This window comes from Echiichthys vipera (genome assembly GCF_963691815.1).
Source record: "Echiichthys vipera genome assembly, chromosome: 11".
NCBI lineage: Eukaryota > Metazoa > Chordata > Actinopteri > Perciformes > Trachinidae > Echiichthys > Echiichthys vipera.
In genome coordinates, this window is record NC_139836.1 from 30,715,508 (window position 1) to 30,740,901 (window position 25,394).

Consider the following 25,394-nt stretch of genomic DNA (forward strand, 5'->3'; position numbering starts at 1 on the left):
GGCAGTAGCGTTATGTCCGCCTGTTCGGACACGTAAATAGAAGGACGGACCATGCGCGGACATTTAACAACAACAACAATGGCGGTGAAAGGTTCACGTTGATGTGATGCGGAGGTGGAGTGTTTAGTGCAGATTTGTTCGGATGAAAATATTCAAAAACAGTCGACAAGACGCACAAAAACTCTGAGGTCTGTGGAAAGATTTGTAAACAAAGCCACACACACGCGATCAAAGCCTGTGACGTGTTTCGACGTGATGGTGTATGGACAGCAAGAAGCATTGGCCGGCCCTGGCAGTGTGAGTACAAACGGGGCTGGGGCGCGGGGGGGAGAGGGAGGGGGGACAAGTACCCTAAAGCCCGGGTCGCGGTGCGGAAGGACAGTGTGAGTACGTCCTTGTGACTAAGCCTTTCCTCTGAAAACAAATATAACCAGTGGCGTCACAAGCCAAAAAAAAAAATCTACTTTTCAACGGCCCTTGACACGTCAGTACACTTCAGCAGCCCGTCTCATTGTTTACAACAGGTTAGTCATGAGCACAAGCAGATTTCACAACATCTTTATTATAGGTCTGTATTTTTGTAAATGTTTTGAAAACCTTACTTGTGTTAAATGTATATAATGTAAATATATATAATGTTATGTAAATGTACATCATGAACTTTGTCTGCAGTTAGAATGCTTACTCATTGGATGTCCCTTGGGCTTTACACTAGAAAGAGACATGGGGGTTTCAGGGGCATGTCAAAATAAAGTAGCCTAGCCCTACTAGATAGTGCTTCTGGCAAGAAAATAAACATTTAAACATAGACTGTTTACCACCTCAAATGAATTGACCTATCCTATCCCCAGTCAGATCCATATAGATAATGTAAGGTCTGCCTCATTTGTATTCATTTTACTCTGAAATAACTTGAATGGAACTTTAAATGTCTGGGGATAAGCAGCACAGAAGTCAGGGAGTTATTTAAAGCTTTAATAAACTACATATTTGTTTATTTAGGTAAATCCTTACGAAAAAAAATTGGTTGCGCAATAAAGCATACAAAAAATGTGCCATTTTCCATTTCCCTCTGGGCTAAGCCCCTGATGTTTCAGAAACCTAGAAACGCCCCTGGATATAACTCAACCTTTCTATCACAACTACTAAAACCTTCTATGCAAACCTCACATGCAGATATATGTGACTAATCACCAATTAAATTACATAACTAAATATAATCTTACATTTCAAGCTTTTAAATTGTTGTTAAAGTATATGAGAGTCTTTTTATCATAACCCCTTGTTTCCTACACCGTTCTTGCATGGAGCACCATTTTTTCCATCTTCAAGGCATCAGAATACCACAGGTGGCAACAAGAAAGAACTTGATGAATTTATTTGTTCAAAGAGAGCCAGAGTCCTGGCATTAGCATAGAAAGCATCATTGCAGCATGTTTTTTTTCTTTGTAGACCTTTAGCCTAACAAAGCCATCCCACAAGTTTATTCCATCACTTCTAAGTATAGTTCAGTTGTCCAACAAACAAAAGCACAAAAAGACCCAAAAAATAATCTTAAAATCTTTTATTCTTAAATTCCAAAATCTGTTTCCAACAGTTTTCAAGGAACTATTAGTGCTATATTTCTGCAATCATTGTAATTTTTAAAGGCTTTGGGAGTGCTGTTATGACTTCAAACGACACTAACGTTACTTAGTTAGGTTTAAGAATGATGGGTTTGGGTTAAAATACTAATGATTTTGGCGTTAGTTAATAATGTTACATGAAAAACGTTATGTATTAACTTAATCCTACATTTAAAAAAAACACTGTTGACTTACAGTTTCACACAGGGCATGAACAGCGGTCTCCCAGGTTAAAGTCCTGTGTGTGTGTCTGACCCATCCAACATCACAACCTTTTTTTTTCTAAATTAATCTTCATTGAACATGTTGAAAAAAAAATTCCTCCTTATGCAGAGTTTTCAGTCTTTTAACACTCCCTGCCGTCACTCTCCATGCTAAGATCTTTCAGCACTGTGGTCGAACAGTTTAGAGCGACACAGGTGGGTGATCCAGCTTACCATTAGATTAGATGAAAAGGACCTACTAAACCAACTAGGAGGCAGAGTAGGGTCATACCGCCTTATTTCTATGGTAATGATTAACAACTGATAACGCCAATTCAATCACTGGATTTCCCCTGAATTGCCCCCCGGGGACAAATAAAGTTTTTTGAATTGAATTGAATTGAATTGAACACCCAAACTGAGTTTACAACATTTAGTCCGGCTTAGCAAGGCTAATGAACTCGAGGTGGAAGGTAGTTTGATCAGGGTTCATCACTCTGTTAATGGGGAAAGGATTAATGATATAGGTCTTGCTAATTACTGAGCTCTATCTTCACAGGTAAGGCTATGTCATACACATTTACATGTCTTTATGAATGTAAGTGTGGATAGTTGGCATGATGCAAAATATTTGCAGTCTCTATTTCACAAAACTAACAGCCTGTTATTGACACTTTTTTCTCTTAAAATGTCATTTGCAGGCACCGTTTGGGGTGGACATAGAATGAACATATTAAGAGTGATTTTCCTTTTGGGGGTAATATTCTTTTCACAATTTGCCTTTCTGAGGAAGTGAAAGCTTCAGCTAGCACTGTAACAACAGTGCCATCCTTCTGCTGTGTGCACTAAAGCACCACTGTTGTGTCATGAGGCTATCTCTCTTTCCAAATTTACTGCCATATCCAACAATGTAAAGATCTTGGAAATAGAGACTGCAAATCCTTTTGATTATGATCTCATTTGTTGATTGTATTTATATTGAAAATTATGAATTCTTAGTGTAAAATGTGATAGAGTTGTGAAGTTGGTGGATCCTCTAGTTCTGGAAGTAATTTAAACGACTGCAAAGGTTTATTTTAATGATACCCTTCGTGTTCCTTAACATAGTAAGACGGTGCTCTTCTGGATATTTTGATATTTTGAGACTAGATCTGTAAAATCTAGTTCTTTATTCTGTAAATTGTTGTGACAAATGGCTATATACCATGGTTGTAGCAAATAGTGCCATAGTCACCAAATTCATCCTGTATTGACCCAAAATCTCAACAGATTTAAGTAGATGAATGTGTTATCGGGTGTACAATGATCCATTAGCAGAGTATGCTACACAATGTTTGTCTTGTCCATGAAAACTGAAAAACATTTGTTGATTACCTTTTATTTATGACAAAAACAAGATAAACTACATTAAAACTAACCTTTGAAAAAAAAGAACTAGGGCAAAATGTGCTACAGTTTTTTTTGTAATAAAAACTAAACAATCTGTGAAGGACAGATGAATGGACAAAAGAACTAATTTAACAGTTTCAATGCCAAGTCCAAGGACCTGCGTGCATTTGGTATCAGACACTGTATCTGCTCATAAAACAGGGTAATCTTATGGGAAAGTATACATTTTGTGTGACATATAACACATTCCAAGCTTATCATATGTCATTTTACAGAACATTCTCATACACAACTCCTCACATTCTGAAGCTTTCAGGACCCCTTTCACTCATGTGATTTTGTGAATCCAAACAAAGCCAACAAAAATAGGCGGTCATGTTTAGGAAAAACATTGTTGTTTGGTTTAAAAAAAGGATGTTTATGACATCAATTATGTACGGAAATTGCGTAATCAACGTAATCAACGTAAATAACCAAATGCAGTTACATTAACATAACTTGTTTCACAAATGATACAAACACCAGTCCCCTGGATTAAAGTCCTGTGTTTGTGGACTTTAATTCTACTACCGGCATAGTTGCTCTTAGCATGCAATATTGGCAGAGAATGAGCTACAGTTGAAAGCACAGTGTAGCATAGCGTATAATGACGAGTCCCTCAGTAATGTTGTCCTACAGTAATGTCGTTTATCAGTAATGTTGTCTGTCAGTAATATTATCTCTCAGTAATGTCATCTGTCAGTTATGTTATCTGTCAGTAATGTTGTCTGTCAGTAATTCTTTCTGTCATTAATGTTGTCTGTCAGTATATTTATCTGTCAGTAATGTTGTCTGTCAGCAATGTTATCTCTCAATATATTATCTGTCAGTAATTGCATCCGTCAGTAATGTTTTCTATCAGCAATGTTATCTGTCAGATAATATTACTGAAGGATAAAATTAGTTATTTTATCCGTCAGTAATGTTATCTGTCAGTAATGTTTTCGTACTGTTATATGTCAGTAATATTATCCGTCAGTAATGTTGTCTGTCAGTAATCTTATCTGTCAGTAATGTTATATGTCAGTAATGTTGTCTGTCAGTATATTTACCCGTAAATAATGTTTTCTGTCAGCATTGTTATCCGTCAGTAATGTTATCCGTCAGTAATGTTTTCTGTCAGTAATGTTATCCGTCAGCAATGTTATCTGTCAGTAATGCTGTCTGTCAGTAATGTTATCTGTCCGTAATGTTATCTGTAAGTCATTTTATCTGTCAGTCATTTTATCCGTCAGTAATGTTATCCGTCAGTAATGTTTTCTTTCAGTAATGTTGTCTATCAGTAATGTTGTTGTACTGTTATTTGCCAGTAATATTATCTGTCACTAATGTTAGCGTCAGTAATTCTTTCCGTCAGTAATGTTGTCTGTCAGTGTATTTATCTGTCAGTAATGTTGTCTGTCAGCAATGTTATCTGTCAATATATTATCTGTCAGTAATTGTATCCGTCAGTAATGTTTTCTATCAGCAATGTTATCCGTCAGTAATATTATCTGTCAGTAATGTTATCCGTCAGTAATGTTATCCGTCAGTAATGTTATCCGTCAATAATGTTATCTTTCAGTAATTTTATCCGTCAGCAATGTTATCCGTCAGTAATATTATCCGTCAGTAATGTTATCCGTCAGTAATGTTATCTGTCAGTTATTTTATCCGTCAGTAATGTTATCTGTCAGTAATGTTTTCTCTCAGTAATGTTTTCTGTCAGTAATGTTGTCTGTCAGTATATTTATCTGTCAGTAATGTTGTCTGTCAGCAAGGTTATCTGTCAATATATTATCTGTCAGCAATGTTATCTGTCAGTAATATTATCCGTCAGTAATGTTATCCGTCAGTAATATTATCTGTCAGTCATGATGTCTGTCAGTAATGTTATCTGTCAGTAATTTTATCCGTCAGTAATGTTTTCGGTCAGCAATGTTATTTGTCAGTAATGTTGTTGTAATGTTGTCTGTCAGTAATTCTTTCCGTCAGTAATGTTGTCTGTCAGTATATTTATGTGTCAGTAATGTTATCTGTCAGCAATGTTATCTGTCAATATATTATCCGTCAGTAATTGTGTCCGTCAGTAATGTTTTCTATCAGCAATGTTATCCGTCAGTAATATTATCTGTCAGTAATTTTATCCATTAGTAATTTTATCCTTCAGTAATATTATCTGTCAGTAATGTTATCTGTCACTAATGTTGTCTGTCAGTTATTCTTTCTGTCAGTAATGTAGTCTGTCAGTATATTTATCTGTCAGTAATGTTGTCTGTCAGCAATGTTATCTGTCAATATATTATCTGTCAGCAATGTTATCCGTCATCAATGTTATCTGTCAGTAATTTTATCCATCAGTAATTTTATCCTTCAGTAATATTATCTGTCAGTAATATTATTTGTCAGTAATGTAGTCTGTCAGTAATGTTTTCTGTCAGTAATGTTGTCTGTCAGCATTGTTATCTATCAGTAATGTTGGTGTAATCTTATCCGTCAGTAATGTAACCTGTCAGTAATTTTATCTGTCAGTAATGTTGTTGTAATGTTATCCATCAGTAATGTTGTCTGTCAGTAATGTTGTCTGTCAGTAGTAATGTTATCTTTCAGTAATAATATCTGTCCGTAATATTGTCTGTTAGTCATTTTATCTTATGATTTTATTTAATGTTATCCTTCAGTAATGTTATATGTCAGTGATGTTGTCTGTCAGCAATGTTATATGTCAGTAATGTTGTCATACTGTTATCCTTCAGTAATGTTATCCGTCAGTAATGTTATCCGTCAGTATTGTTATCTGTCAGTTATTTTATCCGTCAGTAATGTTATCTGTCAGTAATGTTTTCTCTCAGTAATGTTTTCTGTCAGTAATGTTGTTTGTCAGTAATTCTTTCTGTCAGTAATAATGTCTGTCAGTATATTTATCCGTCAGTAATGTTGTCTGTCAGCAATGTTATCTGTCAATATATTATCTGTCAGCAATGTTTTCTGTCAGTAATGTTATCTGTCAGTAATATTATCTGTCAGTCATGCTGTCTGTCAGTAATGTTATATTGTTTGTCAGCATATTTATCCGTAAATAATGTTTTCTGTCAGCAATGTTATCTGTCAGTAATGTTGTCGTACTGTTATCCTTCAGTAATGTTATCTGTCAGTAATGTTGTCTGTCAGTAGTAATGTTATCTTTCAGTAATGTTATCTATCCGTAATATTGTCTGTTAGTCATTTTATCAGTCAGTAATGTTATATGTCAGTGATGTTGTCTGTCAGCATATTTATCCGTAATAATGTTTTCTGTCAGTAATGTTATCTGTCAGTAATGTTGTTGTACTGTTATCCTTCAGTAATGTTATCCGTCAGTAATGTTATCCGTCAGTAATGTTATTCGTCAGTTATTTTATCCGTTAGTAATGTTATCTGTCAGTAATGTTTTCTCTCAGTAATGTTTTCTGTCAGTAATATTATCTGTCAGTAATGCTGTCTGTCAGTAATGTTATCCGTCAGTAATGTTATATGTTAGTAATATTTTCTGTCAGCATATTTATCCGTAAATAATGTTTTCTGTCAGCAATGTTATCTGTCAGTAAAGTTGTCGTGCTGTTATCCTTCAGTAATGTTATCTGTCAGTAATGTTTTACGTCAGTAATGCTATCTGTCAGTTATTTTATCCGTCAGTAATGTTATCTGTCTGTAATGTTTTCGTACTGTTATATGTCAGTAATATTATCCGTCAGTAATGTTGTCTGTCAGTAATCTTATCTGTCAGTAATGTTATATGTCAGTAATGTTGTCTGTCAGTATATTTACCCGTAAATAATGTTTTCTGTCAGCATTGTTATCCGTCAGTAATGTTATCCGTCAGTAATGTTTTCTGTCAGTAATGTTGTCTGTCAGTAATGTTAACCGTCAGTAATGTTGTCTGTCAGCAATGTTATCTGTCAGTCATTTTATATGTCAGTCATTTTATCCGTCAGTAATGTTATCTGTCAGTAATGTTATATGATGTCGCCTGCTCTTAAGATATGCACTAAATTCAACCAACAACAATTCAAATTTCTATTACCGGGGACATTACGTTCTCCAGGCCCACGATCACAACTACGATCCTGTATCTATGCAATATAATATTTTGTTTTCAAAACCAAATGTCTGTATAGGTTACAGAAAGATGGAGCCATTAGCTCATAACTTGGAAAAATAATTCAAAGTGTAGATTTGTAAATTGAAGTAGAAGAGGACTTTAACTTCCGGAACGTTGGATGGATTAAATAATAACTCTTACCACTTTGCTACTCTATAAAGAGAATACTGAATTTCAACGGCGGTTTGTCTTTATATAATTATGAGCTTCTTTTGTATGTGATGTGGCTTCTGACATGCAAGACTTGTTTCTCTCTGCAGTGATCATTATTTTTCACTTGACATCTGTTCTTCTTTCTTCTATCTTCTTTCTTCGTCCAGGGAGACGATGGATTACCTGTACCAGGATGTTGGAATAAAGTAAGTTGGAGAGTTTGACAGTGTGTTTTTCATCACTGTAGCAGCTCACATACTATATGCTAACTTCACCATGAACATGGTTTGAACTAACGTGATATGTTGCCTTTTGTTTTCTCCTTGCAGTGACGATAACTTTGGAATGGCTTGTGTGATTGTACATAGGATATTTATTTTTTTACTTTTCACTATTCTGTTATACGTGGAAAACAAAATTAAATCCTAAAAAAACTACATGGCAACCTTTTTGTACAGATTGTTTATTTTAACATGTATGACAGTGTTTATGTATTGGATTTTTATATCTATGCGCTCTTTTTTTATTTTAATAATCGGATTGGATAAGTACAAATAAGAATGTGGCAGCATATGCATGATATTTGTGCATAATGTGAAGTGGATAATGCTTATTAACTTATTGTATTATGTTGTTTTGTTGTAATAGACCATGCTGCACTGAGTTGTGGGGCTGGAAAGATTGTGTAAGCATTTGGAAAGTCTTAGCTGAATTCTCCTCTTTGTGATCAAGTGTCAACAAACATGTACAAGAACCGCATAATATATACTAGTTCCAGTTGTACTAAATGTTCACACAGTGAAAGAAAGTTTTTAAAGTCTGCACTTTGAATTTTTGGTCATGTGCTCATATTGTACCGATGAAGATGCACACTTGAAGGATCAGATTAAGGGCTGTCACCAGAGTATGTCCCATTAATTGTAGATCCTAAGGATGGCATTGTTGGTCCGTCAGCCCAGAGCACCATGTCTGGACAAATAATGGACAGATGACATGAAGTTTAGTATAGATCCTGTAGAAACTGATAATGTTATAGCTGTTCTTAATATAACATAATAGATAGATATATAACCCTTTTTTAAACAAGGAAAACCAATTGAGAGCACAGCTCTCTTTTACATGGAGACACATTATCAAAATAAATGATACAATAAAAAGTATAATACCAACAATCTTATGGAACACATAGACACAACCGACCACAAGATAAACAAATGGTAAAACATATAACAGTTATATACTGTATATATATATATATATATATATATATATATATATATATATATATATATATATATATTCAGTGGTGATAGAAGTATTGAGGCAAAAAGGACAGCAGCACATCATAGAATGGCAAATTTCAGACATTAAAAAAATAAGAGTATTATAATAAGAGTATTCATTAAATAAAATGATGCTCACCAGAAGCTTAAACTATTCCAGGAATATTCATTTCTCTAACTTAAGGAAGTCCTGCAGCTTCTTCTAAATATGTGGAGCAAAATAGACGAATGCACTTTTTTGTATGTTCCATATTTCTTAGTCTTCAAACAATGATAAATAAGCTGGTGGCATATTAAAGATGGATTTGTAAATGAAACAGTGTTGTTCCCTGCTCATAATGTAATACGCTTGTGTATGCAATACATTAAAACACTTTCTATGTACCATATATTTTGAGAATAATAATAACTATAAAATCGTAATCATCTACTATGTGTTACATTTAATATAAAAATACATATACATATTGACTGTCCCATCTAACTGCAGTTGAGTTTAATAACCATCCTCACTAGGGGCTGCTAGTGTAGTGCTTTGACTGGTTTGGGTCTTCTAATGGTGGTGCTTATAGCAAGACCTGGGGCCTGTTTCACAAAGCAGGTTCAAAAAACTCTGAGTTTAACCCTGAACTCTGAGTTGATCTACTCTGAGATAGGAAACTCTGAGTTTTCGGTTTCAGAACAGCAGATTTGCGTCAGGTTGATCAACTCAGAGTAGTTAAGTTGGAGTTAAGCGCGTGCACCACAAGTAAAAAAAGACAGCATCAATGGAGCCCTGATTCGACGAGTCACCATGGCAACGGGGAAGCGGAGCGCTACGCTACAACTGGAATTGGAAATATTAATGCGCTCATATGGAGAGTTTGAGAAGGTTTACACCGCTGCAGCAGCAAAAGAGAGGGAGACCTGCGGGAGAACATTGCTGCTCGGGTCAGTGCATAAGTTTAAATGTAGTCCTGTTGCAATCACAGTAATATCACAGGGGAAACTGCTTGAGTGGGAGCCTATTAGTTTATTTCATTTAAGTGCAACCCCGCGGGGGAGAAGCGCAGCTTAAGATGAAACATAAAAACATACAGGTATTCAAACAGGTAAAACATCGGCACAATCTCCCCTGCCGTGAAATGGACCCCCTCGCATTATAGGTGATATTCCGAATCAGAAGGCTGTTGTTTCCACCTATAGGAGTAGTTTATATACCGGTAACCCGGTTAAAAGCACACACTTTTGAACCTATGAATTGCAGGAAAAACTGGGATTATATTTAGGAAACGCTAAGTCAAATACCTTCAACTTGCTCAAAAGATCCATTTCATTCGTTTTGTAATTATGGCTGCAGTATATTAAGGACGTCTATGCGCGGTCTGATAATCATCTCCCGACGAATATTTAATTCTCTTTGCTAAATGCGTCACCTTCATCCACGGGATCGTTATCAAAAAGTCACGCGTGGAAATATTCACCACCTAATATAACTTCTAATGTAGGCCTACTGAATGATTTTTATACGTTGTATACAAAAACTCCCGTTTGCAAAAAAACGCAGCGCAACACAGAATATCTGCTGTGATATGAAACGGTACCGCCTGGAAATGCAAGAACATCTATAATCAATAGTTTGATAATCATCTCCCGACCAATATTTAATTCTCTGCGCACTAATGCTGCACCTTCATCCACGGGATCGCTATCAAAAGGACATGCCATGGTAGTGAAATAGTCGCCACCTAATATAACTCATAATATCTGATTTTTGCAATGATTTTCTGAAAAAACAGACGGAACTATACTACGCCAAAACTCGCCTGCTGACTGAATGAATGAGGAAATCAAACACCGTGTGTGGCTGAAAGAGGGCGGAGACAGAGAGAAACTCAAGGTTTTCTGAGAAAAACCTGGTCCCGACCAGGTTAGTTTCAGAGAGCATGTTACCATGGTAACTGACCGAGAGGTTAAGTTACCTCTCTTTGTGAAACAGGCTAGAGTTACCCCTCTGTCTCTGGTTTGAGTTACCTCCCTTTGTGAAACGGAAAACTCAGAGTTTCCCTCATTTCAGGGTTAACAGACTCAGAGTTTTCACTAAACCTGCTTTGTGAAACAGGCCCCTGGACTGAAACTTCCAACAGACAACACCATGCTGAGTGGTATGTTCATCACACATTAGGTGACAGCCTTAAATCCAGTCTTTGAGTTCTGATTTGGATTCCAGACAATTACAATTTGCCAGCATCTCTAAACACTGGTGTTCTGGAGGAGGGTGTCAGCGAAGATCTGTTACTCATTTGAAGCATTAAAGTTCAGGCATGATGGATCCTGAGAAGTAAATGTTAAGTTGTACAGCAGAAAAGCAACAGATCAATGTTTTTAGCTTATTGTATTCCTTCTGGTTTCAGTTCATTGTAAATAGTTCTGCCAAATTTTATGAGCAGCCATTTCGTGCTTTATGATCGCCATGCCCTGTGTATTAATTGTAGTGTTTGTAGATTGTTTGTTTGTTTGTATGTCTTCTATACTGAGGCACGGTATACACCCCACATTGTTGGATGGAAATATTGCTGCTCACCATTAAGGCATGCTGCTGCAATCAAGTCACATTGTCTCATCCATTAATGAAGAAAGCTGTAACCTGCTTTGACAAGCTTTTTTTAATCAAAATGTATAGAACATTTTATTCACAAGCATTTTTATGGAGTAACTGTGCCCATTAAGCTAACCTCATTAACTTTACCAAGTGACTCAGTGTTGAAGAAATGGATGGACTGACCGGAGTGGAGCTTGATCCATTATATGCTGCTGCTCTTTGACTAAAGCCTGTGAATGTTCTCATTTGTCCAGGTCATTGTTATCCCAAAAGCAGCCTGGTCTGCTGCGTACATGAACTAATAAAGTGGGTGGTTAAAAGCATTCCTAGACAAATAACCAAGTCAAGTTCCTTTAGACTGAAAATGCTTTGGGGATACTCTTTGACAAAGCTTTTTTTGTGTTTTCATGTTGCCAAGAGAGATTATTGTTGAATTCTTGCCGGCAAAAAAATATTAATTGTGTCCTGTTGCTGCACAGTACCTTACATTAACCCTTGCCTTAGTCACTAGCTGGCCTTCATTTTGCTGTCATATACTGATCAAAAATACATAATGTCCAGGGGGCTGTTGCACGAAACCTAGATAATTTATTAAGTTGGGGTGTTTCGGTTATCCTGGCTTACTTTATCCATCACTCGGTTGCACAAATGCAGAAGCACCTAAGATATTTATTCTGTTCTGTTAGCCTGATCCAGACTAGGCTTACAACCAGACTTTATCTTTATCTGTTGGGTCAGACTCTGAACACAAATGTTTCATGTTTCACAACCAAATTCAATTTTTATTAGCCAATTTTTATTGTGTGTGTGTGTGTGTGTGTGTGTGTGTGTGTGTGTGTGTGTGTGTGTGTGTGTGTGTGTGTGTGTGTATCTATACACACACACACACACACACACAGACACACACACACACACACACACACACACATATAAACATAAATATGCAGTGGTGAAAAGTACAACTTAAGAACAACTATTCGAAGGCTGGCTTTTTCATTCATCCCAGATGTCTTAATTCTGCCTTTGTGCAACAGCCCCCCAGGTATGTTCTGAAATGTTTAAAGTGTTGATTGTATTCAAAGAGACAATCATAATTAAATATACATTTCCGAGGATTTTGTTTTTGTTCTCAAAAAAATGTTTCAACCCCACTCATGTATGGAGTCTAGAGGGTACCAATGGATGAAAAACAGTCCTCTTTTGTAGAAGACACAGCATTTTAGTGATTTGGTCAATAGACTGTAAAAAATAATGGATGTAGCCAACGCGACACCAACCATTGGTTTGTGGATTACCATTTTGATGTCAGGAGATTGGTATTTGACTGTCACCATCATGATATTTTAGAGCCATAAGTGACTATATTTGAACAAGTGGCTATGGGGGACTGCTAGACAAGTGGTGTTTCAAATGCTAAAAAGGAAAACTTCTTTTTTTTCAACCAGCTCGCACAAATCCTCCATTGGATATTTGCCGGTGGGTGAGCGGAGTCCTTCCACATGTACATCAGTTAAATGGAGCTGGTTGAAAATAGGATTTTTCATTAAGTTACCAGTTAATGCTAGCTCTAACTATCTAGCTTGGTTAGCAGGGTGCAACCATCAAATGCAGATCAAGACATTTAAGGTGACAATAATGTCACTAACGCTAAGTGAAAATACACTGTGAGAGGGTCAAAGTCCTAAAACGATAACACTGACACAAAAAAGTTCACGGCTATGTAAATGTACACAATGCTATGGATATGTATCGCCAAGCCTGTATCTTGATTGACAGGTCGCTGTGTGAAAAAAGTGAAGGATATTGTAGATTATACAGTTGTGTAGGCAAGGCAAGGCAAGGCAAGGCAGCTTTATTTGTATAGCACTTTTCATACACAAGGCAGACTCAAAGTGCTTCACAGCACAACATGTCATGAATTCAAATGCATTACAGAAAGACAAAGAGAATAAAAACATAGACAATAATCAAAACAGTGCGGACGTTAAAAGTGCGAAGATTTAGCAGAAAGCTAAGGTGAACATAAAAGTTTTCAGTCTAGTTTTAAAAGTGGTCAGAGTGGGTGAAAGTCTCAAATCTTCAGGAAGTTTATTCCAGCTGTTTGTTGCATAATGACTGAAAGATGCTTTCCCTTGATTTGAGTTTACTCTGCGAACCACTAACAGATTGGTCTCAGAGGATCTTAGTGATCTAGAAGGCTTATGTAGTGGGAGCATACTGTATCAGTGATATACCTCGGCCCTAGACCATGAAGTGATTTATATGTGAGCAGGAGGATTTTGAAATCAATTCTCTGATGTACAGGAAGCCAGTGTAATGATTTAAGAAATGGTGAAATGTGCTCACATTTTTTGGTCTTTGTTAGAACTCTAGCAGCAGCGTTCTGAACAAGCTGTAGCTGCCTGATAGTTTTTTTGGGAAGACCTGCAAGGAGACCGTTACAGTAGTCTAGCCTACTGGTTATAAAGGCATGGACAAGTTTTTCTAAGTCTTGAGCTGACATGAGCCCTCTAAGTCTTGTTACATTTTTAAGGTGATAGTAGGCCGATTTTGTTACTGATTTGATGTGACTGTCGAAATGTAAATCAGAATCCATAATAACCCCAAGATTTCTGGCTTTATTTGAGGTTTTCAGGGACAGTGATTGAAGGTGTTGGATGACTTTAGACCTTTCTTTCTTAGCACCAAAAACAATTATCTCAGTTTTATCCTCATTTAGTTGAAGGAAATTTTGGCACATCCAGTGTTTGACCTGCTCAATGCACTGGCACAGTAGATCTATGGGGCGATAGTCATTTGGTGATAGCGCTACATAGATTTGGGTGTCATCGGCATAGCAATGGTGGTCAATGTTATTATTTTGCATGATTTGTCCTAGTGGGAGCATATAGATATTAAATAAAGTCGGCCCCAAGATTGAACCTTGGGGGACTCCACACGTTACGTTGGTTTGTTCTGATACAAAGTCGCCAATGGAAACAAAATAGTTCCTATCTTGTAGATATGACTTGAACCAGTTTAGGACTGTGCCTGAGAGCCCCACCCAGTTTTCCAACCTGTCCAAAAGTATTGAGTGGTCGACAGTGTCAAATGCAGCACTGAGGTCCAATAGCATTAGTACTGAAGTTTTGCCAGAGTCTGTGTTAAGACGGATGTCATTTATAACTTTAATAAGGGCCGTCTCTGTGCTATGAAAAGGTCTAAATCCTGACTGGAGGTTGTTGTGGCAGCCAGTAGAAGCCAAGAAGTGAGTTAGTTGATGGAGTACAACTTTCTCAATTATTTTACTTATGAATGGTAGATTTGAATTTGGTCTGTAGTTGTTGATAGTAGAGGCATCTAGGCTCCGCTTTTTTAGAAGAGGTTTAATGACTGCAGTTTTGAAGGCCTTTGGGAAATTGCCCGATTGAATAGAGTTATTAACTATTTGCAATAAGTCTGTTGATAGGCAGTCAAAAACATTCTTAAAGAAGTTGGTAGGTAAAGCATCGAGACAGCAGCTGGTTGGCTTTAGATCGGTCACTGTTTCCACTAGAGTTTTAGAGTCTATGGCATTAAAGCTTGCCATCATTGCTGTGTTATTTTGGCCTAAACGGGGTGGTGATCCAACTTTTTTGTTTGAGATCAGTCTGTTCGACAGTTGCAAATAGGGTTTTGGCCTTATTAGTGTTGCTGTTTATGATATTGGAGAAGAATGTTTCTCTAGCACTTTTTAAGACTAAATTGTAGGCCTGGAGCCTCTCTTTATAGATGTCATGGTGAATATGAAGTTTTGTATTTCGCCAGATTCGTTCAGCCTTCCTGCACTCTCTTCTCTGGGCTGTTACAACAGCAGCTTTTCTCCAGGGTGCCTTTTGCTTACCAGAAATCGTTTTAACTGTAACCGGTGCAATGACATCTATGATATTCACAATTTTGGAATTAAAGTTGTTTACAAGATCATCAGCATGGCATGGGTTTAGAGGTGGTAGCGAGGAGATGGCATTTTTAAAGAGTACATTAGCATGTTCATTGATGTAGCGCTTTTTGACATTCTTTGATTCTGTTTGTGTCTCCGGAATTAAAGAAATATTAAAGAAAACACAGAAGTGATCAGACAATGAAAGATCAGTCACAAGAACATCAGAAACATTGAGACCTTTTGTGATAATCAGGTCCAGGGTGTGTCCTTTACAATGAGTAGCCTCTTTCACATGTTGAGACAGGTCAAATGTATCTAAAATAGTAAAAAGTTCCTTTGCACCCTTGCCATTCGAATCATCAATATGAAAATTAAAGTCACCAGTTAGAACTAGGCAGTCAAAGTCAGTGGAGATACTAGACAATAATTCGGTAAAATCATCGAAAAAATTTGCTGAGTATTTAGGTGGCCTGTAAATAATTAACAGAAGAATTTTGGGAGAGCATTTCAACACAGCACACAGGTATTCGAATGATGTAAAATCACCAAGTGACATCTGTTTCCCCTGAAATATGTTTTTAAATATAGCAGCAACCCCTCCCCCCCTTTTCCCAGATCTACATACATCAATAAAGTTATAGTTGGGGGGTGCTGTCTCGATCAGAATGCTTGCACTGTTATTTTGCTCCAGCCATGTTTCAGTTAAAAACATAAAATCAAGTTTGGAAGTAGTAATAAAATCGTTGACTAAAAATGATTTGTTATTCAGAGACCTAACATTGAGCAGACCCATCCTGATGGTGTTATTGACAGGCTTCGATGTTGACTTTGATTTGGAGAGGATAGGAATGAGATTTTTTAGGTTAGCAGGGTGTCTACGTTTCCCAATGTTCTCTCTCTTGGTGGTCACAACAGGAATGTAGAAGGGGCCAAGCTTTGACGTAGGCAGCCTTGGGCCCAGCTGATAATGTGGTCTACTGCTGAACCCTGTTTTGTATCAATAATATTCAGGACTGCTGTCAGGGCGGGGCGGGGGTGGCCATGAGGGGGAGGAGGAGTGGGCAGCGTCAGAGCTGGAATGAACTACTGGAGGTGGACGTTGAGGGCGAAGAGGGGGTTTACGTAAGAGGGGCGGAGTAGGGCTGAGGGTTTGTGAAGCACACCTTCGTGGAGGGGGGGGAGGAGGTGGGAGGGAGGTGCCACTGAGATGACGCTGAGGGGGGGATCGCTGAGGTCGGTCAAGGGGAGTAAAAATAGGAGTAGGGCGGGGAGTGGGTGGGGGTAGCTCCCGGAACTCCAAAGGGGATAAGGGGGGAGAAAGGCTTACTTGAGGGAGGGAGAAGGATGGAGACCTGGATTTAGGCTTGGGGGGTGTGGGGGAGGGATCTTCAAGCCCATTTGAAATGAAAGGGGAGGTAGAGGGGGATGGACACGTCTCCTCTTTGCTCCGGTGTCTCTCATGGTCAGCGCTCTCCTTTTGCAATGGCGGTCCTCCTTCGACGTTCATGATAAGCTGTGTTGTGTCTGTCTTTTCCGTTGGTTCCTCTTGTTTCTTGTCCTTGGCAGTGATGATAGATGGATGACGCAGGAAGTAAGACATGTTGGTCATGAAAAGCTTTACTCCCAGCTTATTTAGACAAAGTCCGTCTGCCTTAAAAAGATGCCTGCGGTCCCAGAAAAAGCTAAAATTGTCAATAAAATGCATCGAACGAGCAAGAAAAACGCTGGAGAGCCACTCATTCAGCGAGTAAAGTCGACTGAATCTCTCAGCTCCTCTCCTGATCGGGGGTAGAGGACCAATGATAAACACCTCAGCATTCACAGCGCTGACTGTTTCAAAGAGTTTATTGAAGTGCTCTCTCAGCTCACTTGATTGTTGTTTTTCAATGTCATTAAAACCAATGTGCAGAATGATATTTTTCACATTTGGGTGTGCAGCCACAATATCCAGGATTCTTTTTTCCAAGTCAGACACCGTATCCTTCGGAAAGCAGAGTACTTTGGTGTTATTATTGCTTTTCATATCTTTTACAGAAAAGTCACCCACAATCAGATTTTCAGGCCCACTTGTTAGCTTTCTCGGTGGTTTTAAGTTAGCAGGTCTTACCCTTCTGCGTGGTGATGGTGGGTTATTCAGGCAATCAGAGGGGGATCCATTGTCCGACAACAGTGGAGCAAACCTGTTCTTTAGTTGAACACTTGCTTGCTGGGGAAGTTTCTTGGTACTTTTCCTCTTCTCAGCTGTCCGCTGCTGTGTCCTCCGTGGCAGGGGAGTTGATGAAGCGCTATGCCTGGATAGAGATGGTAGCGCAGGCCAACCGGTCAGATCAGAGATATCGGGGCGCTGGGTCCTCCCGGTTATCCGTTCTCCCTTGTCGCAGGGAGGTGGTCTTCTCTTTGGCTTTGCCCCAAGTGTGTTCCAGGGAGGATTATCGCTGGTAGATTTATTACCCTGTACAGGGACCTCCCGTTTCCTCGTAGCTTCATCGTTGCTAGTTTGCTGGGTTCTGGCATGCCCCTGTCCACTGTTTTCAGTCAGTGCTAGGGTGGTATTGTTGTCACAATATCCATTCACTTCTATAAATACTTCTAACCGATTAATTTTTGTTTCCAGCAGCAAAATCTTCTGTAGTAGTTTGTGGTAATCTTCCATAGAGAAGGGAGGCACCTTTGGTGATTACCTTTAGCACTGTAGCACAGGCTCAGGCTTATCTTGAATGGTAGGCCTCCCTGCCTAGCGTTGAGGAAGTCGTAAAAATATTGAAAAATGCCTCTGTTATCTAAAAGAAATATAATCCCACTGGTTTTGTAAGTATCCAGGAGCTGTTGCTCTTTGTTTCTTATTGAGGAGAAGCAAATAGTAGCAGATAGTAGCAAAAAATGCAAGCAAAGGCGAGAGCAAGCAGAAAAGCGTCCGCACTGTAGCAAAGCAGGAAGCAGTTTTTGCAGTTTTTGCTTGGTGTAGACCAAATAAAAAAAATGTTTTGTGTTACTGAACGATGTGATTAGCCGAAAGCTGATAAACTTGCACTGAATTGTTCCAATGATATTTCTAAATGGAACTACTTTTACCTGAGTTTCTTTTGAAGTCTAAAGAGTGAAGCAGCTGCTCACATGGTAGGCCTATATTTGAACATTATCCCATCCTTTATGCACAGCTGATCCTGTCTAACAGGGGTTTGTTTTTTTTTGATTGTTTCTAAGGAATGCTAACCTTCTTTAATTTAAAGTTGAATTTGTGTGTGCCTCACAGCATGGATTGAGTAATGTGCTTTTGTTTCAGCTTTCTAATGATTTGCAAGACAATAATTTGTGATTGGAAGACAGAATCATAAATACCAAAACATGTTTTAAATCTATTTCAGTATACACTTTTAGAAACAGCTTTCATGATGTCCAGTGCAAACCAGAGTGGTGTTTTTTTTTGCCTCTGTACCGACATTACTGTATGTTTTCGGGATGTCCAGCGCTCTGTTTGTCTTTTACATTCAACATCTCATGCATGTGAACATAATACATGAATAATAACTTGAGGGAATCTCTTTAAATGTGGCACAAGCTTCCACTTGGATTCAAAGTCACATTGACCTCCAAAAATACATTTTGGACAATTTGGACAACTCTAGAATTCCTATGCTAATTACGACATTTCATGGTCATGAAAGCTGGGTCATGACCAAAAGAAAAAGGTTGCGGGCACAAGCGGCCAAATTGGGTTTTATCAGGAGGGTGGCTCGAGTCTCCCTTAGAGATAGGGTGAGAAGTTCAGCCATCCGTGGGGAACTCCTTTCGTTGAAAGGAGCCAGTTGAGGTGGTTTGGGCATCTAGTAAGGATACCCCGGGGGAAGACCTAGGACTAGGTGGAGAGATTATATCTCCACACTGGCCTGGGAACGCCTCCGGATCCCCCAGTTAGAGCTGGTTAATGTGGCCCGGGAAAGGGAACTTTGGGGTCCCCTGCTAAAGCTGCTGCCCCCTTGACCCGACCCCGGATAAGCGGTTGAAGATGAGATGAGATGAGATTACGACATTTCAAATATCTTATAGGATAAAATGAATAATAAAATTATGACATTTTTTATCCAACAGGTCAAAGGTCACAATTCACATACTATATATTCAGAATTTATCTACAGAAAGTTTTTCAGATGGGAGAGCAGACATGGTGTCTCTATTTGATAAGTATTAAAGATGGATTTGATATATATATATATATATTACAGTATATATAACAGTCACACATCAAAATCAGCGAGCATAATATCCAGTCAAAAAGCAATATAAGAACAGTGCATGAAATAGGTTCCCGTTTTTACATGATTTCAGCGGAAAGAAAAATAGAACAGTAAACTAAAGCTCAAATTACTCTGGAAATGCACTGGACATCAAGGACTGATGATAAATAAGCCTTTTATGCATTTCTGAAATGATTCAACTGTATTCACACATATTTTTAAAGGGTCAACATCCTTTCCAACTGGCTAAGAAGTAGGACTACTAGAGCCTGTCTCCATAACGCCACAGAAAGTAAACTTGAAGACCCTTGGATATATCTTTGAGTTTTTACCCAAACCTGGAGTTGGCTTTTAAATATTTTTCCAGGAGGCTGGACACAGGGCCAGTAATGTCGAAAGCTCAGGTGGCAGTGGTGAACACATTAACTTCAGACTTGTAGAGTAGTGACATTGCACCATCCTTTAGTTAGCTATTGAAGGCTCTGTGGACAGGACAACCATCACAGCTACAGGGAGATACTGTACCTACAGATGTGTTTCTTTGACTGCATACACTTTTATCTATTGAACTCCTAGTTAAAGCGAAGCATGGACACTTAAGCACATGCTATTTGTTGTTGACGTGACATCGGAACTGGAACTGTGATAAATAATTCAGAGCAGCTCACAGAGCATGTAGATGCCATGTGTTTCCAAGAAAAAACAAAGGGAGAGGGTCTCCCTTGATGATTCCTTCTTGATATTATCTGACTCACTGCCTTTTCAAAAATCCCTTTACATGCAGCTATGACTTTTTGTTTTAATCACCTATATCACTGCTGTATAGGAAGTACTTCATCATGCCTGGTCACATATATGGTATTCTTTTCTTTTTTTGTGTTAAGGTGTTAAAGGACACTGTGATTTAATGCTGTATTTGTAAGTATTGTACAATAAGACGAAGGATGTATGTATGTATAAAAGTACTCAGTCTTTGTAAATAGATTGCATTGATGAAACATAATTTTACTTACAGAATAAGCATCAAAACCTCAAAGGGCAATATTCATATTACATGATTGGCAATTGTGAAAAAAAATATTGTATTGTTTGCATGCTCCACATATGCAGTCTCTATCACATGCAGTAAGATATAGTATATTGCATGCAAATACAGTATTTTATTTTGACAATGACAAATTAATCTTTTTTTCAAATTATTATTTTGTCACTGATTATGAATGGAGTTAAAAAAAAGGTGAAAAAACAAACACCACAATCAGAATATTTGAAGAGCTGTTACTGTACATGCAAACAATTTAAAACATGCCCTTTGTCAGTGTGTCACACTTTCCTGTTTCGTTGAAAACCTAATGTACAGAAGCATTCCTTATGTGATATTGACAGCTTCCTTGTAAACAGACCTGGGTCAAAATGGTGTTTCACTTTTTTTTCCTTCCAGTTTTTGAATTGAGTAATTTGAAATGGAAAGAAATGTAATGCTGTTTTATTGTTTCAACAGGTGCGTTGTTTCCACAGTGAGTTGTATGTATGGTGTATGTATGATGTAAGTATGATTTACTGAAATTAGCCTGAATAATGCTTCATTTTCAATTCTTCTATTGTAGCTGTTGAATCAAACTTACTTTGAAAATGGAAAACCTTTATTGAGCTCAAAGCACTGCAACTACAAAAAGCACAAGCAAAAAGACAAAACACGAGCAGATACAGAATACATCAAGTATTTTTATTGGTTTGTCTCAGATACAAATATACACATAGATGCTGCATTGAGGCTTGAAATCTCAGTGTCTCATATGTTAAATGTTATTCCATGTTGCTTAGTTTTGGTATTTCTTTGAGTGTCCAAAATCAGCACAAAATGTGTCTTTTCTATGAGTCTTCACAGTCTATTCTCAGAATGGGACTAAACTTTGTTGGTCGACTGAGAAGTTTTTATTTTTTTTACTGTTAGGAAAATACTGAATTTGATATATCACAAGAGGTAGGTCCTAATCCTTCTTTAAAGCTAAATAAAGCTTATGTTGGGTACTAATTCATTAGTAATATATCAGTTAGATGCAGAAAATGATGTTTCTCACTGTATGGCATTCAGGAGGCAACCTCGGGGCTGTACTGCAGTTCATGGAATAGCCACTTGAAGCATTCTCCAATAGAGTCAATCCTCATAGACAACAATGGTAAAAATGAAATAAACATGTTTACAGCCGAGGCACCCGTAAAGTGTGTTGGGCTTCGTAGCCAATTTGACAAAAGTGGTGAAATTGTGGAATTGCAACTACCTGGTCTGTCACTTAAACTGAAATTCCGGTGTAAAATCATCCTATGGTCTTTTTCGGCAAATACACTCATCAAATAGGCCATCGAGATATTTTTATAATACATTTTTTGGGGCGTGACTTGTTTTGCTTTCAAATTAAATCCCTTCAGTCCGATAACATTTTGAATGTCTAGAAGAGTCACGCCATTCAATTATTTAATCCCTTTTTAAGTTAGTGGAGCAGAAAACTACAAGTAGCTAGCTCAGCTATTAGCTCAACACTCTGGTTTCATGCGCCACTGAGCAGCTTTCATAGAAATGAACAGGGCTAATTCCCCCATTCATGATAACTGCACTGAGGGCGCAGTTAATGGAACGAAGTACATACTGTATATTTGATCATAAATACATGTCTGGCATTTGTAACAAACCAAACTTAAAAAAATCAGCAAGAAGTTTATTTTAATGATTTTAATAGAAGATAGACCTCCTGCCTCACACAGACATATATGCATTAACAGAAGTGCCATTTACGTAGAATTTGGTCATTTAATGTGTTGTTTAAAGTTATCATTTCAATAGCCATTTACTGTAAGGCAATGTAGCATTTACCCAATAATTTATTTCAAAGAAACACAACTTGATTTTTTTACAGAATTCAACAGCCCTCCCCCATTTCCGTCCCTTCATCTTCAAAACACCAAAAGAGAATGAAGAGGAAGGTGTGGGTTGTTGTTGTAACCAAATTATGGACTGCATCTTTAACATTTTATACCTGAAAGTTTCTATGTAGTTTCTGTTTTGCACAAATATGGAACAAACACTTTCTTTATGTAAAGAAAGCAAGTTGGTATTTTTCTTTATTTACTTGGTTTTTCCTATAGCCCTGTATAGCCTATAGAGTTGTAACAGTGTGCTCGTTATGTAATACACTGCAAACAAAGCAGGAATCATTAAATTTTTTGCATGAATTTGGGTTACGGAAAATAAGTTTTATGTATATATATAAGAATATATGTTTTAATTAACCATCTGACACAGGCTGTGAACCAGAAAATGCGTTTTTTGCAGCGCTGAATCCAAAGACATTATTTGACCCATTTTACACATACTTTTTGGTTTTGTATCAAAGCTGTGCAACATGTGGTTGGTGTGATGGATGTGTCTGTGCACTTTGTATTTGTTTCACTTCACTTGAGTTCTTCAGGAAATCCATAATGCACTCAGATATTTATTTTTCAAAGGTCATTGATTATTCGGAGGCCATTAGTCTGATGACCAGGCCTCTTTTTTGTTTCAATTAATTATTTAAGATACCAAGTTTGTGTTAGCTGATTTTTAAGGAGAGAGTGTTTTGACTGGTCCCAACAAATTAGTAGTGAAGTATTTATCCCCTGGCATCCTCTCCATGACCCCAGAAGCCACAGTAGGAAGACGAAGAAGAAAGTTATAATCCCAAAGATCTCTGTGTTGTCTTTGGTGGTACCTATGGCAACAAGCTGTAAAACAGTACCACTTGAGTGACAGCGAGGCTAACCACTGCTGGGTGATAGAAAACTGCCACTCACGGTGCTCCGCTTGTGATTTTTCCCGGGAATGACACCATAGACACAGTTCAAATTACTGCAAAATGCAAGGGCTTTTATGAATGGACCATAGGCTCCATCGCCATTGTGTTACCTCATTCAGAGATAGTTAGTCTCAAGGGCCATAAATGTCCTTCTGGTGAACGTCAAAGCTCCACCAGCTTTCCTGCCTTTCCAACGGAGAAATGGATTCTGAGAGCAGCTAATGTACATAGCTACGAGGATGCACCTTCTACAATAATTTCTCCCTCAGTTCTCTGGCTTTTAGAGTGTATCTTTAATCCTGTTTACAAAGTTTTACAAGTTTTCTCTCCTAAAGCAAACCTTAGAATCTACACGCTCCGCCAAGTTGACTGACTCCTGGTATGAAACTGCAGGTTCTCGACTAAAAACACATTTTTGCCAACAAGCATCGTTGGGGTGCTGATGATTAACCAATCAGAACTATAGGGAGAACTAACGCTGCTGTCAAGGTGTTTTCAATCTGTGTGTTTACATAGACAACACTCACTGGCCAATCATGTTAGTTAAACTTGTGCTTACGTCATTGCAGTCTATGGTTGCTACTGTTATAGCTGGAAACATTAAAGTCAGCATAGCGCTAATACAGAAGTTAGTTAGCTCAAACTGTATGTCTCTTGGGATTGGTTGGGGAAAATAAAAACCCCTACCCCTTTTAAATCAGTTAGAATGCAGACAGTGTCCAACTGGAGATGAAAACAGAGTGAAACTAGTTGACAATTCTGTCTACTATCAGGCTAGAGCAAAACATCAGATGTATCTAAATCACTTAATCTAAATGTGGCTGCTGATTCAGAGGTCTAGCTAGATGGCCATTACTTTCTATATTGGAACACCTAAGAATGCATTATTATGCTTATACCATCGCCACTGTGGAGGCATTGCTTAACTTACCTTCAGTTTGTAGTCGGGTTAGTTGATTTGTGCCCCTGCCTGACTGGCTTATTGTCCATAGCAAAGGTGGCTAATAAGAGCCAATAATAATAATAATAATAATAATAATAATAATAATGATAATAATTCATGAAGCCTTTAATTATTTGCTGTGGATTATGTACACATGCTCAACAGTGCTCTTCAAGTGAAGTGTTAACACATTCTGCTTTGTATGTACAGCAGCAGTTGCAGTCACACTATTTGTATTGAAATTTGGACTGTAAAGTAGAGTTAAGTAGAGAAATTAAACTGTTCTTAAACTGCTAACCTGCTTTATTTTGATCAATGTAGAAATCTTGATGTATAATTTGTTTCGGTTTGGAATTCTGTACTTGTCAGAATGGATAAGAGGGCATTATACAAAATTTGCATGCTATTGTTTTTTCATCTTTCTTAATAGAATGAGTGAGCCTGCTACAACAGTCACAGCGTTTTGAAGTGGAAGTCCTGGACTTTATTGTGTTTTTATCCTTCAAGTGTATTTGATATCTTTTATGTACATAAGACATTTGTGATACAATTTAATAAATCAAATCAAATCATCAATACACATAAAAATGGCCGGCACTCTGACCATCCTGCTATGTTCAGTAGGATGTTCGTTTCTACTCTCATTTTATTTGTGTCTTTCTTTTCCTATATTGGTAATGGAACATTAGATATACTGTACATTTGATGTTTGTTATTATTGCACATTCAAAAAGGAATCTGCCAACTGAGTGTTCTTTGTTCAGATTTCTGTGCTACCTTGACATTGAAATGAGATGTATGAGATGTTTTCAATGATTCAATGTGACTTCCAACCACAGATGAGGCATTCACTGTAATCCATATGCTGAGTTGCTGTAAATTTTGTGCTGTGTCAGAACTGAACGTTTATCAGGTAATGATATTGTTTTTGTTTTCCAAAATAATTTATTTTACTTTTTGTAATCCAAAAAATGGCAGCTGTTGTCACTGATTGCCAAACAAATTCACTGTTCAGTACAAGTAAACTTTTTAAACAGTATGTCACTGACTCAGAATAAAGGAACTTATTTTCAATGGAACTGCTTAGAATGT

At 37.7% G+C, this 25,394-nt stretch overlaps 1 protein-coding gene across 13 annotated transcripts in view; it reads left to right on the top strand.

The window, feature by feature from the left end:
• Positions 1-25,381, top strand: part of col13a1 (collagen, type XIII, alpha 1) — a 108,379-nt gene extending 82,998 nt beyond the window's left edge. For 11 of the 13 annotated variants that reach the window (XM_083922896.1, XM_083922897.1, XM_083922889.1 and 8 more), the window contains 2 exons: positions 7,697-7,735; positions 19,754-25,381. In XM_083922896.1, the coding sequence (XP_083779022.1) occupies positions 7,697-7,735; positions 19,754-19,786 (72 nt within the window). In that variant the 3' untranslated portion in view covers positions 19,787-25,381. Of the gene's footprint in view, positions 1-7,696; positions 7,736-7,858; positions 7,975-19,753 lie in introns of those variants that run through there. The other 2 variants (XM_083922898.1, XM_083922891.1) reach the window with 1 other exon arrangement.
• The last annotated feature ends 13 nt before the right edge of the window (positions 25,382-25,394 follow it).